Below are 15,399 nucleotides of genomic sequence, written 5' to 3' on the forward strand. Positions count from 1 at the left end.
TGTCTAAATCAGTGGAGAAAAATCACCATATGTGCTATCCGGCTAGCCATTTAAATAAATTCTAATAAAAGCTGGATTCCTATCTCAGTGCCTATATCAAAATAAATTCCAAAGTGATGTAACATTTAAAAGTAAATACTAGAGACTTCTCTAGTGGTCCAGTGATTAAGAATCCGCCTTGCAAAGAAGGGGACTCAGAGTCTGATCCCTGGTAGGGGAATTAAGGTCCCACATGCTAGAGCCAACTATAAGCCCAGGCGCTGCAACTACTGAGCCCACAAGCCACAACTAAACATCTCACATGACACAACGAAGACATGATGCAGCAAATAAAAATATTTCTTTTAAAACAGTAAATACTAGGAGATAACATAGACAAAGGATCTAGAGGCCACTAAGGAAAACACATGACGGACAGGGAAGCCTGGCACGCTGCGTTTCATGGTGTTGAAGAGTCAGACACGACTGAGTGACTGAACTGAAGGAAAACACTGGTAAGTCACACAAAGTTAAAATATTTCCATATGCCAAAACATCTCAAAATAAATATACAAAATGGGGGAAATTTTTGCTACATTTGCTACACTCATGATAATGAGGTCAACTTCCTCATATGTAAAGAACTTAATTTGTTAAATTAAGGAGCTATAAGCTCTCATATGGCTTCCCAGGTGGCTCACGGTAAAGAATCTCCCTGCAATGCAGGAGACCTGGGTCCAATCCGTGGGTCTAGAAGATCCCCTGGGAAAGGAGATGGCAACCCACTCCAGTATTCTTGTCTGGGAAATTCCATGGACAGAGGAGTCTGGCGGGCTACAGTCCACGGGGTCACAGAGTTGGACAGAATTTAGTGACTAAACAACAACAAGCTCTCTTATACCCTGACAGTGAGCCTGTATACTGTCAAACCTTTTTGAAAGAGAATTTGACATTCACCATTAAATTTTTAAACATGCATCCTTTGACTCAATAATTTTGGTTCAAGCAATTTGTGACACAAAAATACTCACGTGAGTGTGTGAAGACAGGTACGAGGATATTCGCTGAAGTTTTATTTTAATGGCATAAATATTTATCAATGAGGACTTACTTTAAAAAATTACAGTGCATCTATATTGTTGTTCAGTCACCCAGTCCTGTCTGACTTTTTGGACCCCACGGACTGCAGCAGCTATATTATGCAGCCACAAAAGTGATCTATTTCAAAAATAGTAACATTATCTATATCAAAAAGTAGAGAAAAGAGGGTTGAGAAAAGCATATACACCGTGACTCCACTTTTAAATCATCAGAATATACATTTCTTTAAAAAAAAAAAAAAACAGAAAAATATACACCAGATCATTAACAGTGTTTACCTCTGAGTGGTGAGTTTATGAGCTTATATGGACTTTTCCATTCATATTATACATTTATAAATTTTTACAAGCATTTTTTCATTTCTGATGCAAAAAAAAATTTTAAGAAATTTAAAATCACATACACGCAAAGATAGGCCCAATTAAGGACAGAAACGGTATGGACCTAACAGACGCAGAAGTTATTAAGAGGTGGCAAGAATACAGAGAAGAACAACACAAAAAAAGATCTTAATGACCCAGATAACCATGATGGTGTGATCACTCACATAGAGCCAGACATCCTGGAGTGTGCAGTCAAGCAGGCCTTAGGAAGAATCACTATGAATAAAGTTAGTGGAGGTGATGGAATTTCAGCTAAGCTATTTCAAATCCTAAATGATGATGTTGTTAAAGTGCTGCCCTCAATATGCCAGCAAATTTGGAAAACTCAGCAGCGGCCACAGGACTGGAAAAGTTCAGTTTTAATTCCAATCCCAAAGAAGGGCAATGCCAAAAAGAATGTTCAAACTACTGCACATTGCACTGATTTCACACACTAGCAAAGTAATGCTCAAATCCTTCAAGTTAGGCTTCAACAGTATGTGAACTGAGGACTTCCAGATGTACAAAAGGATTTACAAAAAGCAGAGGAATCGGAGATCAAATTGCGAATATCCGTTGGATCACAGAAAAAGCTAGAGAACTCCAGAAAAAACATATATCTGCTTCACTGACTACACTAAAGCCTTTGAATGTGTAGACCACAACAAACTGGAAAATTCTTCAAGAGATGGGAATACCAGACCACCTTAGCTGCCTTCTGCAAAATCTTTTTGCGGGTCAAGAGGCAACAGCTAGAACCCGACATGGAACAACAGACTGGTTCAAAATTAGGAAAGGAGTATGTCAAGGCTGTATACTGTCACCCTGCTTATTTAACTTATATGCATAGTACATCATACAAAATGACGGGCTGGATGAAGCACAAGCCAGAAACAAGACTATAGGGAGAAATATCAATAACCTCAGATACGCAGATGACACCACCCTTATGGCAGAAAGTGAAGAGGAATTAAAGAGCCTCTTGATAAACGTGAAAGAGGAGAGTGAAAACCCTAGCTTAAAACAACATTCATAAAATGAAGGTCATGGCATCCAGTCCCACCACTTCATGGAAAACAGATGGAGAAACAATGGAAACAGTGGCAGACTATTTTCTTGGGCTCCAAAATCACTGTGGACAGTGACTGTAACCATGAAATTAAAAGACACTTGCTCCTTGGAAGAAAAGCTATAACAAACCTAGACAGTGTACTAAAAAAGAGACATTGCCTACAAAGCTCTGTATAGTCAATGCTATGGTTTTTCCAGTAGTCATGTTCAGATGTGAGAGCTGGACAATAAAAAAGGCTGAACACCAAAGAATTGATGCTTTCGAACTACAGTGAAGGAGAAGACCCTTGAGAGTACCTTGGACAGCAGGAAGATCCAATCAGTCAATTCTAAAGGATATCAACCCTGAATATTCATGGGAAGGACTGATGCTAAAGCTGAAAGCTCCAATACTCTGGCCACCTGATGTGAAGAACTGACTCCACTGAAAAGACCCTGATGCTGGGAAAGACAGAAAGCGGGAGAAGGGGACAACAGAGGATGAGATGGTTGGATGGCATCACCAACTCAATGGACATGAGTTTGAGCAAACTTCGTGAGATGATGAAGGACAGGGAAGCCTGGCATGCTACAGTCCATGGGGTCTCAAAGAGTTGGACACAACTGAGTGACTGAACAACAACAACATGAAAGAATAAACAAATACATAAATGGAACAGAAACAGTGAGCCCAGAATTAGATAGATTCACACAAATATAGATAACTGATCTGTGACAAAGAAGAAAAGGCAATGCAATGAAGAAATGACAGCCTTTTCAACAAATGATGGTGCTGGAACAACTGAATATCCACATGCAAAAATAAAGAAAAAAGAATTTAGATATAGACCTTACACCCTTCACAAAAAATAACTCAAAATGAGTCACAGAACTAAATGTAAAATGCAAAACTATAAAACTCCTGGAGCAAAATATAAAGGAAAATCTAGACAATGACTTTTTAGATATAAGACCAAATGTACGATCCATGAAAGAAATAATTATAAGTTGGGTTTCATTAAATTTAAAACTTCTGCTTGTGAAAGACACTGCCAAGGGAATAAGACAAGCCACAGATCTGGAGAAAATACTTGCAAAAGACATAGCTGATAAAGTCCTGTGATCCAAAATATACAAAGCCCTCTTAAAGCTAAACAATAAGAAAATTAACAATCTCATTAAAAGTTATGCAAAAATTCTGAACAGACACCTCACAAAAGAAGATATACAAACAGTAAATAAGTTCAACATCATCTGTCTTTCAGTAACTGCAAATTAAAACAATTAAAGATACCACCACACATCTACTAGAATGGCTAAAATCCAAAACACAGACACTTGCTGAACAAATGCTGGAAAAAGTGGAACAGAAATTCTCATTTATGGCTGGTGGGAATGAAAAATGGTACACCCACTTCAACATACTCTTCCCATATGATCCTGCAATCACACTCCTTAATATTTAGCCAGATGAGTGGAAAACTTACATCCGCACAAAAACCTGCTTTACAGAAGTTTTACTAGCAACTGTCAAAACCTGGAAGCAATCATGACATCCTTCAATAACTGAATAACTGGTACATCCAGAAAATGGAATATTAATCAGTCCTCAAAAAAAAAAAGGAGAAACGGGCTACCAAGCCACAAAAAGACATGAGGAAACCTTAAATGTGTATTACTAAGTGAAAGAAGCCATCTGAAAAGGCCACATAACTGTATGATTCCAACTATATAACATTCTGGAAAAGGCAGAAACCATGGAAACAGTAAAAAGATCAGTGTTTGCCAAGGATCTAGGGGAAAAGACAGATGAGTAGGTAGAACACGGGGGATTTCCTAGGCAGGGAATCTATTCTGTACAAAGATACATGCATTGCATGTTTATCCAAACCCACAGAATATACAACACTAAGAGTGAATAATATAAACGGACTTGGGCTGATAATGATGTGCAGGTTCATCGACTATTTACAAACTTACTACACTGGTGGAATATTGTGGAATGCTGATGGTGGGGAAAAGGGGAGGGGGTACAAGGAAACTTCTGGCTCCTCGTACTTTCTGTTCAATTTGTACTTTCCATTCAGTTTTGCTGTGAAACTATAACTACTTTAAAAAATAGTGTCTACTGCTTTTTTAAAACCTGTAACCATATCTGTATCCCCAGTGTCTAGCATGGTATCTCGTCTATAGTGAACACTGAAAAAGTAGTAATTTAAAAAACACACAGCACAGAGCAAGGCATGTAACAGTTCAATAAACCACAGCTTTTATTTTATTATGAACTAATATGATACAGAGAAATAAAACAAATTTGAGGGAATGTTACCACACATTAAACAGAGCTGAGAGTTTTAATCAAAAGAGTATCTTAGATGTACAAGGCATAAGTCACATGGGCTCCATGTCTGGAATATTCTGAAATTTTAGGGACACCATTTGAGGAAGAGCACTAACAAACTACATGGTACTGTAACATCTGGCTAGCCAAGCAGAGGAAACTACAAAGAATGGAGAGGGTATAGAACCCTCATATGAGGAGCTGCCAAAATGGAAGCAAGTTCTTTAAATATCTAGACCTCTTTTGTGTGGAAGAGAAAATAAGATTGATTTTGACTCCTTCATTAGTCTCTAATGAGAAAAACTGAACAAAGTCACATTCCAACATAGCTTTCCCTGTTCTTTTACTTGTAGTAAGTTTCCCCTGTGTTCCAGAGAAGAACGATGTACTAACACTAGGCGCCTCTCCTCATTTCACATTATTGTGCCTAAGGTTCATTCCTCCACTACATCATAAAATTCCTGAAATCGGCGTTCTGCATCACCTGGCACAAATGTACTACACAAAAGAGAACAACTGTTTACGAAATACTCCTATGAAGACTGAACTCAATTTTATGATTAATTATACAAGAACACCACATCAAATTTCACTAAATAAAAACCAAAATCAGAGTCCTTAAGATTCAAAGGCAATTCCATCCACCAGGTAGTCAGGTAAGACACAAAATTAAAGGATTATTATGCAACCCCAGGCTACTGAATGTAGGCACTCTGAAGTAGTTAAGACTGTGAGAGGTAAGCTCAGGGCTTTTGTGTTTCAGATCAAGTTTAGTGGTTGGAAGCTTTATCAAGTAATAATAAACCAAATATATGTATTATTGAATAAAATCGTGTTAAAACAACTAGCTTTAACACCTTCAGTTCAGTTGCTCTGTCCTGTCTGACTCTTTGCGACCCTATGGACTGCAGTACACCAGGCCTCACTGTCCATCAACAACACCTTGGAAGAAAAATTAAGTTGGAGCCCTATGTCACATCAAAACTGAATTCCAGATTCAGGCAGGTTCCCCCAGCAACCCAGAAAGCAGCTCTCCAGGTAGCTCTGCCCTTCAGAGGGCCACAGCTGCACCTCCTCCAACCAAATCTGGATCTCTGGGAGCAGCCTCTTGAAGATGTGTTTCTTCCTTGGGTGCTCTCCCTTGGCCCTAGAGGCCATAGCTTATCACTATCTCTACTATTCCTGTACTCTTCAGGCTGTTCTTTTTCCCTTAGGTAATCTCTTATGTGGGCTCAAATGGTAAAGAATCTGCCTGCAATGCAGGAGACCCCAGTTCGATTCTTGGGCTGGGAAGATTCCTTGGAGAAGGAATATCTATTTAGTTAACAATTCTTTATATTAAATTTATCTGTTAAGTTTAAAAATAAATTTCAGATGATCTATAGTACTAATTACACCTCCCTTGCCTTCCTTAACTCTGTTGCCAATCCAGCAACCAGAGTAGTTTGGTTTGGGGTTGTTTTTTTTAAATGTTTCCCGTGGTCATGTATGGATGTGAGAGTTGGACTGTGAAGAAAGCTGATCGCCGAAGAATCGATGCTTTTGAACTGTGGTGTTGGAGAAGACTCTTGAGAGTCCCTTATACTGCAAGGAGATCCAACCAGTCCATTCTAAAGGAGATCAATCCTGGGTGTTCATTGGAAGGACTGATGCTAAAGCTGAAACTGCAATACTTTGGCCACCTCATGCGACGAGTTGACTCACTGGAAAAGACTCTGATGCTGGGAAAGGTTGGGGGCGGGAGGAGAAGGGGACGACGGAGAATGAGATGGCTGGATGGCATCACCGACTCTGGACATGAGTTTGAGTGTACTCCGGGAGTTGGTGATGGACAGGGAGGCCTGGCGTGCTGTGATTCATGGGGTCGCAGAGAGTCGGACATGACTGAGCGACTGAACTGAAGTCAGATCACACCACTACTCAGCTCAAAACATTTTCAATGATTCCCCATAGTGAAAGTCAATCCTTACAATGCTCTAGGGCGACGAGTTGACTCACTGGAGAAGAGTCTGATGCTGGGAGGGATTGGGGGTGGGAGGAGACGGGGAAGACAGAGAATGAGATGGCTGGATGGCATCACCGACTCGATGGACATGAGTTTGAGTGAACTCCGGGAGTTGGTGATGGACAGGGAGGCCTGGCGTGCTGTGATTCATGGGGTCGCAAAGAGTCGGACACGACTGAGCGACTGAACTGAACTGAGGGCCCTATAATACCAGCCACCTGTCACCTCTTATTTTACTGCTCGCTTCTTCCTTCCTCTTCCACATTCTTCCACCCACTGCCCCAATAATTTCATTCTAGCCACACTGACCTCAAACATGACAGGCACACTCCTTCACTAAGGCATTCACAAAAATTGATCCCTCTGTCTGGAATACTCTTCCTTCAGATATCCACATATTAGCTCTTCCATCACCTTCAAGTCTTTGGTCAAATGTCACCTTCTCAACAAGCTTACTCTGACCACCCTATTTAAAACCAGCCTACCCCGCCTCCTTTTACTCTATTTTTTTTCTTTTTCCATGGCACTTATCACCTAACAATCCATATGATTTGCTTATGTTCGTTGTTTAATATCTGTTTCTTCCATGCCAGGGCAGGGTTTTTTATCTGTGTGGTCCACTGATATATTCCAAATATCTAGAATTGCGCCTGGCAAGTAATACACACTCACATTTGTTAACAGTTTTACACTGTGGGATTAACTAACGGCCTTCTGCTTCACTACTTAGGAACAAGGACTGGGTTTTTTTTCATCATTTTATTTCCTAGAGCTCTGCCTAGACCAGGCACACAAACATTTATTAACTGAAGATTTTTTTTTTTTTGTCTATCAGTAGATACAATTTTAAAACAACTGACATTATCCAGAGCTTATAAGAGTGTAGGGGAAATCTACCCTCTCATATACTGTTGGCAGGTATGTAAATTGAAACTTTTTGAGAGTAAGCTAGCAATAGCTATTAAAATTTAAATCACTCAGAGCTCATGCTCTTTAATTCAGTAGTCTTACAGAAGTACCTGAAAAGTATGTACAAGAATATCTAGACCAGAACTACTTATAAAATGGAAAAGTTGAAAGCAATCCACTTATCTATCAATAAAGATAGAGGCAAATAAATCATGTTTATTTGGTACATGTTATGTGACAACATTCTTTAACAAGAATGAGGCAGATCTGTAGCAATGAACTGGAAAGTAGCCCATGATCTAGTAAACACATCAGGGGGCTTTAGAATCAGATAACATGGATTTGAATCCTGGCTCCCCTCACTTCCTGGCTAGGTAATTCTAGGCACTTTTTAACTTCTCTGTGCTTCAGTTTCCTCATCAATAAGAACAGGAACAATATTATAATAGTATCCACTTCACTGACCTGAAGATTTCCTGAGATAATGCATGCAGTGTCTATAGCACATTTATGGGCACATAACCATTTACAAGTATATAATAAGGACAACTATCATTTACAAGTGAAATAGACAAGTTGCAGACCTATGTATATAAACCATGTCCATTTCAGGGGGAAAAGTCTATGAAATTTATAGAAAAAAAATCAAGTACAGAAAACTTAATACTGGTTTCCTCTCAGAGATGAGAGAAGACATACTTAATAGCCACCCTTTTTTAATGGAAGGAATTTACAATATAGTGTTTTTAAATAAAAAAGAAATGAAGTAAAATCAGAGCAAATGCTTCTAAGAGTTTAACTTAGAAATAGTTTATATATACTCTTTGAATTCTCAAGATAAAATAATCAGCTGAAATTTCTTTGACTATTAAAGTTACCTTCGCTCTAAATGAGTAAACAAAGGTGCACAATCCAAAAAACATTTTTAAAAAACTTACAAAATAAGGACTTGGACTGCAAGGAAATCAAAACAGTCAAACCTAAAGGAAATCAACCGTGAATATTCACTGGAAGGACTGATTCTGAAACTCCAATAATTTGGCCACAGCATTCAAAGAGGCGAGTCACTGGAAAAGACTCTGATGTTGGGAAAGACCAAGGGTAGGAGGAGAAGGGGACAACAGAGGATGAGACAGTTAAGATAGCCTCACTGATTCAATCGACATGAACTTCAGCAAATTCTGGGAGATGGTGGAGGACAAAGGAGCCTGGCATGATGCAGTCCATGCGGTTACAAAAGAGTTGGACATGACTTAGTGACCAAACAAGAAAATTATTACACTTTAACCTATAGATTTTACACACAAATCAGTTCTTTTTTTAACCTACAATATCTCCACGAAAAATAAAACATAGGTCAAAGAAAGAAAAGAAAACAGCATCAACGTAAATTAAAGCTGCTTCTAAAATGGGATACCTGAGAATTCCCTGGCAGTCCAGTGGTTAGGACTCTGTGCTCTCACTGCCGAGGGCCTGGGTTCAATCCCTGGCCAGGGAACTAAGATCCTATGAGCCGTGCAGCGCAGTCAAAGAAAAAAATAAAAAGGAATAAAAGCTAGATTAAAGTCAAAAAGTAAAAGTTACCTTTTACTGTCAGTTTAACTCAAAAGAATTCTGCAATTTTTTAATAACAGCAGGGCTAGGAAATTCAAGTGTGCTGCTTAAAGCTAAAGTGTTAAGTAGTGGTCTATATTAAGTTCAGCAAAAGAGAAAAATTAAATCCCCCAAGATGAATTTCTAAGAAGACACAGACACAAAGCACTCAAATACACAGAATTCTCTCTCCTTTTGTTAACAGTAGCTGTGGCTGCTCATTTACTACACTAACTGAAAACACTGCAATCTATGCAAACTAAATCTCATCCCACGGTCACAGGATACAGGATTTGAAAAATAGGGAATAAACCTGTAGTAAGAATACATGATTTCTTAAAGCTAATTTTTCTTAGCCTCTTTCAAGTGCTTAGTCACTTCTGCCTATTTACAACGAAGACCATTTCACATCTAGAAAGAGGGAGGGAATTTTGATTCCAGACCGTCATGTCACCTGAGCCACCCTAGACGTTTGTCTCCATGCAACTCAAGAGAAGGCAGCCGCCAGCTAAGCATACCTACCACTCCAGATCAGAACCTGAAGGCAGCCGCCAGCTAAGCATACCTACCACTCCAGATCAGAACCAGAAGCCACTGGGGCTCCCTCTACTCTGCCTCTGTCTGCAATAACAAAGAGGTGTTTGTAGAAGTGCAATGTTTTCTTCCCTGACACCAAATGCAAAAGGTGAGGATTAAAAGGTAGCCTGAAAACTCGTTTCCTCCAACAGTCCACCAGAGAATGCCTCCCATCTACTGAAACAGAAACAGCATCCAGATTTTCATACAACTCCAGGTGTGTGGGTGCTAGACATCTCTCCTCAGGCAGCTAACAAAACCTAAAACTAGAGGCAAACAGGCTTTAGAGTACACCCCAAGAAAGAAGTTAGCCTTAAAATCTGGTAACATTGTTTCACGTTCCTCAAAGGCAAGAACAAAGAATCAGGTTTTCATGAAATATTATCTTAAGAGACAACCCTAGGCAAAGGCAAGTTTTTAAGCACCAGCGCCAAATCCAAACATTCCACTCACACTTAAAGATGCTAACCACAAACGCTGATTATAGAAATACACCTGAAAGAACTCTCACTCCCAGATACAATAGTACCTTGCCAAGGAATAGGCACAAAATAGTAACACCTGGAACCATGAAGCAGGGCTTAGACAACTTCCCAGAGGTCGGGAAGGCCTGACAATCACCTGAGACTATTTAGGATAGGGCTCTTTCTCCTTACATGGATGGAAGTGCTATAAAAGACACGTTTTTGCCTCGACTTCAGCATTCCCGAACACCGCCTAAATACTAATTACTTCATGTAAGTCACGTTACCTCCCTTATAGACAAAAAATAAAGGCACGAATGAATCTCTTTTCGTGAGAACACTCAAGTTCAAAGAGGCTAAGAAACCTGCATTGTGGTTGTTAGTGAAGGATCCAGGTGCCTTAGACACCCAGGCCCCAGCACTTAACCATTAAGCCACGACGCCTCTCAAGGAACGCTACTAAAACCAGTTACTGATCCGAGCCAGTTAGTTTCATGGCACAAAACTGAGTTCAAAGCGTTCACTGACACGGACTGAGGGGGAGCGTGGGGAGGGCACATCACCACTACCTAAGCAATTTCTTTTTCTTTTAACGAATATAGCACATGTTACTGATTTCCATCCTCCTCACGGGCAGAACCCACGTGCCGGTCCCACCGCTACCCAGAGCAGATCCCTCTCCATGCTCCCCAGCTCACCCGCACCCCGCTCACCCCGCCTCACTCCGCCCCCACCCCAGCCACTGCCAACGCCGGCACCTCCCGCCCCCTCGCCAGAGACAGCCGTCCAGGCCCTCGCACCGCCCTCAGTGCAGCCAGCGCAGGACCCCGCGCGCTCCAGCCTCCGCACGGCGGGGTCACCTCCGGGGCCTATGCGCGCCCTTCCCGCCACCCGCAGGTCCCCTCGCGACGCCGGCGCCGGGCAGGCCGCGCCCGCCGCGTCTGCCATGGTGGGCGCCTCACCGTCAGGCTGAGGAGCCGGGCCCGGCTGCGCCATGGCCAGGGGGCCGGCCTCGGGGAGCGGGAATGGGCGGGGAAGCGGCGTCCCGGGCTCCCGCGGGCTCAGCTGGCGGAGGAGGCGTCGATCGAACCGCCGCCGCCGCCGCCCAGGGAGGAACCGCTAAGGCTGGAGCCGCCGGCGCCGCCACAGCCGCGGGCAGAGACGGACCCGAGCGCCGACCTCCGCCTCCTCATCCTGACAGCGGGAAATAAGCAGTGCGCAGGCGCGGGGGGATGGGGCGGCACGTGACGTCGCCCTGAGGGGAGGGGCGGGGCTTCGCGAAGGGAGGGGCGGGGGGCGTGGTGGGGGAGGAGGAGGCTGAATGAGGGAGGAGGGGGAGGGGGAACAGAAGGAGAGCCGCGGCGGAAAAGGCCAAGCCTTGTTCAGGTGCAGCTGCGTGCCCTCCGCCCCAGAACAGAGGCGAGGAAAGAATAATTACAAAAAGAAGGGCGAGAGAGAGGAGGCTAGATCGTGAAATTAGTGCAAATCCAGCCTCTGCCTCTTCTAACTGTGTGACCCTGGGCGAGTCACTTAACCTCTTTAAACCTCACGGCCTTTGCCTGTATAATGGCTACTAAAAGTTTAAATGAAGTGTGCAGAACTGTTTTTTAGGTACTTTCCATCACGCAACTATGTGCACTATGACTTTTCAGTGCCACACATCATGAGAGGTGATGGGGATACAGTCAGACACAGTTCTTGCACCCACGAGGGGACAGGGAGAAGATGGTAGGCAGACAATACTGCCCTTACACCTGCGCATAGGTACACACATTAGAGGTGCACCTCTACCCCAGCTCTGACCGCATTCCTTACATAGTGTCCAGGGACCATGCCTACCTGGCGTCTGTGCTTCTCTTTCAGGACCGAGCTCTTGGAACTTGTGACCCCTGAATTCCCTCCCCAAATGACTGGAGGCTGTGGGCTCTTCTCCAGGCCGTGTTCTCTAAGGTAGAGTCTGGGGACCCCTATAAGTGGCTGAGTGCAGCTGTGCTTGGGGGAGGGGCACATCACTCGGACATTTGAGCTTCTGTGTACACAGATGCCTGGAGAAGGCAATGGCAACCCACTCCAGTACTCTTACCTGGAAAATCCCATGGACACGGACGGAGGTGCCTGGTAGGCTACAGTCCATGGAGTCATGAAGAGTCAGACAGGACTGAGCGACTTCACTTTCACTTTTCACTTTCATGCATTGGAAAAGGAAATGGCAACCCACTCCAGTATTCTTGCCTGGAGAATCCCAGGGACAGAGGAGCCTGGTGGGCTGACGTCTATGGGGTCGCACAGAGTCTGACACGACTGAAGCGACTTAGCAGCAGCAGCAGTACACAGATACCTAGAGAAGGACAGAGATGGAAGAAGAGGGCAGGTGGGCCCGGGGCAAGTGCTCCCATGACCACCTCATTTAAGCACATAAATCTGAGGAGTCCGGGGATCCTAAATTTGAACCTTGGTCTTCCATGACATTAAAGATGTATATTTGTCAATGTGGAATAGAGCATATGAACAGTTGGAGTGATTTATAATTTTAAATAATTTAGGTAGACATGTTGCATCTGTTTGTACTTTTGCCCCCAAATTCTGCTAACATTAGAGAAGGGCCTATATACAGACTTGAGTATTTTGAGCAGTTGATATCTTTGAATGACTGGTATACCTTTGAGAGAGCAAGCAGAGTGGCTTCCCCAATCCCCCGTTAAATGACTCTCCTGCAGATCCATGCTAGACATGAAGACCTTTGTCCAGGATAAGACAGCCCAGTGCACCTTCTCTCTGGTGATGACTAACTCAAGGCAGGGACCATAAAGATAGCAGATGCTGATACCCTCTACAGAAGGAACTCTTCTAGTGAGTAAGAGGTATGTTTATTGCCATTGATTATCTGGGGCTTGAAGCCAGGCCCCCAAGCTCAAGGTCACTCAAAAAGGATTAGACTGTTGATCTAAATACACAGAGCACCCCACGCAAAGGAGGTGGTTGAAAAAGCAATTTGATAATCACATTAGGAGCATGCATGGGTTATGTACATTTTCATATTTTTAGGTAAATCCTAACACCCAGCAATTCCACCCCCAGGCATACATTTAAAGAACACTAGTGTATGCTCAAAGCCTTTATTAACTGTAAAAACATGATGCTTATATTTTGAAAGAAATTGGGAGATAAGATTTAAACACATATAATAATCACTTATCAATTACATTGCACATGTGCCACAGTAGATACAGAATATCTAAGGTGACATAGCTTATAATAAAATAAATAAAAAAGCCCAAGAATTCATCAACAGAATAGGTAAATTTTTAAATATTCGTAAAATGGAATACTCTACAGCAATAATAATGAACAAACAGTCAATATAGATGAATCGCACAAGCATAATTCTTAGAGAAAGAAATTGTAGAATAATACCTACAGAGTGAGTCCATTTACATAAAATTTCAAAACAGGCAAAACTAAACCTAATCCACACAAAGTTGGTAAACTGTAAAGATGGGAAGAGAAGGACATTCACAGAAGTCATGACAGTGGTTCCTGAACCAGGGAGGGAAGGACACAGGATGAAGCATGGTATCTAAAACCCACCTTCTACGATGCTGGCAATGTGATATTCCATAAACTGGGTCCACCTAAACTAATTATAAATCTGGGAAGGTGATGTTCAGATGAGAAAGACTTAGGAGTATTTGCCAAATACAAGCTTAAGATGAGGCAACTTGATGCAACTGCTGGAAAGTATTAATTCTGTGTTTCATGAACAGAGTCACAGAGACCCTTGGTAGAATTCACAATTGGGAAAAAAAAAAATAGAGTCACAGTGTGTAAATCACAGGAGGTGATGCCTGTTCTGCACTTTGCCCTGATTAGGTCACATCAGCAGTGCTGACTATGTTTGCTCTGCACACCATTGTTTGCAAGGGGACACTAACCAGCTGGAGTGGGTGGAGTCCCAGGGAATGAAGAATCTGAAAATTATTTCCTGATGGAAATAGCAGGCAGAAGTACTCTGGTGGGGGAAGCGGGGAGATGACTTGAGCTGTGAAAGCTGTCTTCAAATTGTGGAAGTCAATGTGTACAAGCATGCTGTATGCCCAGAGACTGCAGCAAGACAGGCTTCAACCCAACCTGAAGAAGAACTTTTTCTCAGAGCTAACTAGAGAGAGAAGGGGCTACTTTTCAGGGAAGGCGTCCCTGTCATTTTAAGTGTGCAAGTAGAGCTGGCTAGCAACTGGTCAGAGATGCTTATAGGAGGATTCCTACTACATTGGTGGGATTAGACTGGACCATCTTTACAGTCCTTTTCAGCCTCAAGGTTCTGCAATACTAATGGCAATAAGTTTGCTGCATTTTAAAGTTTACTAGGTTTCCCTGGTGGCTCAGTGGTAAAGAATTCACCTCCCAATGCAGGAGATGCAGGTTTGAGCCCTGGATCAGGAAGATCCTCTGGAGAAGGAAATGGCAACCCATTTGTGTCACAAAGAGTCGGACACAACTGAGCAACTTAGCATACATGCAGTTTCTCATGTATTACTTCATTTTACTTCTCACAGCATTCCAGAAGGTATACAGTAGACACAAAGTAGATAAACCAAATTTTCCTGGATAAATCCCATGTCAAAATTCTCCGGATTTTCCATGTCAGAATCCTCCGGTTTCTGCAAGTACAGGTAAGGCCTGAGATGAGGTATCCCAACTTGGCAACCAGTTGACAGTACTCACAAGTGTTGGGGTTCTCTCTCTCTAGGATCCAATTCTCTAGGGCAGGAAGGAACCAAAGAGTAGGCTTATGACACCATATTTCTCTGATCTTCAATGAAGACAACTTCTGTGCAGGATGGAAGTATTTCACATGTATGTTTTCCCCTTGTAAGTTTTCTGTAAATCATCCACATCAATGCTATTTGATCACCATTTACCTGCTTCTTACGTCTCATTGGATTACAGACCATAATTTTAACCATTTTTAATAATAACACCACTTAGCTGAGCACCTACTGCTATATGCTAGAGATATTA

General features: G+C 42.3%; 1 protein-coding gene across 3 annotated transcripts in view; it reads right to left on the bottom strand.

Annotated features, from left to right (window-relative positions):
- The window catches only part of RABEP1 (rabaptin, RAB GTPase binding effector protein 1), a 91,911-nt gene extending 80,308 nt beyond the window's left edge, over positions 1-11,603 (bottom strand). For all 3 annotated transcript variants that reach the window (XM_055404305.2, XM_055404284.2, XM_055404294.2), the window contains exon 1: positions 11,343-11,603. In XM_055404305.2, coding sequence (XP_055260280.1) covers positions 11,343-11,376 — 34 coding nt within the window. In that variant the 5' untranslated portion in view covers positions 11,377-11,603. The remainder of the gene's footprint in view (positions 1-11,342) is intronic.
- Between the last annotated feature and the right edge of the window lie 3,796 nt (positions 11,604-15,399).

The sequence above is a fragment of the Moschus berezovskii genome, chromosome 20, assembly GCF_049115385.1.
Source record: "Moschus berezovskii isolate FMDL1 chromosome 20, NW_MosBer_1.0, whole genome shotgun sequence".
Taxonomy (NCBI): domain Eukaryota; kingdom Metazoa; phylum Chordata; class Mammalia; order Artiodactyla; family Moschidae; genus Moschus; species Moschus berezovskii.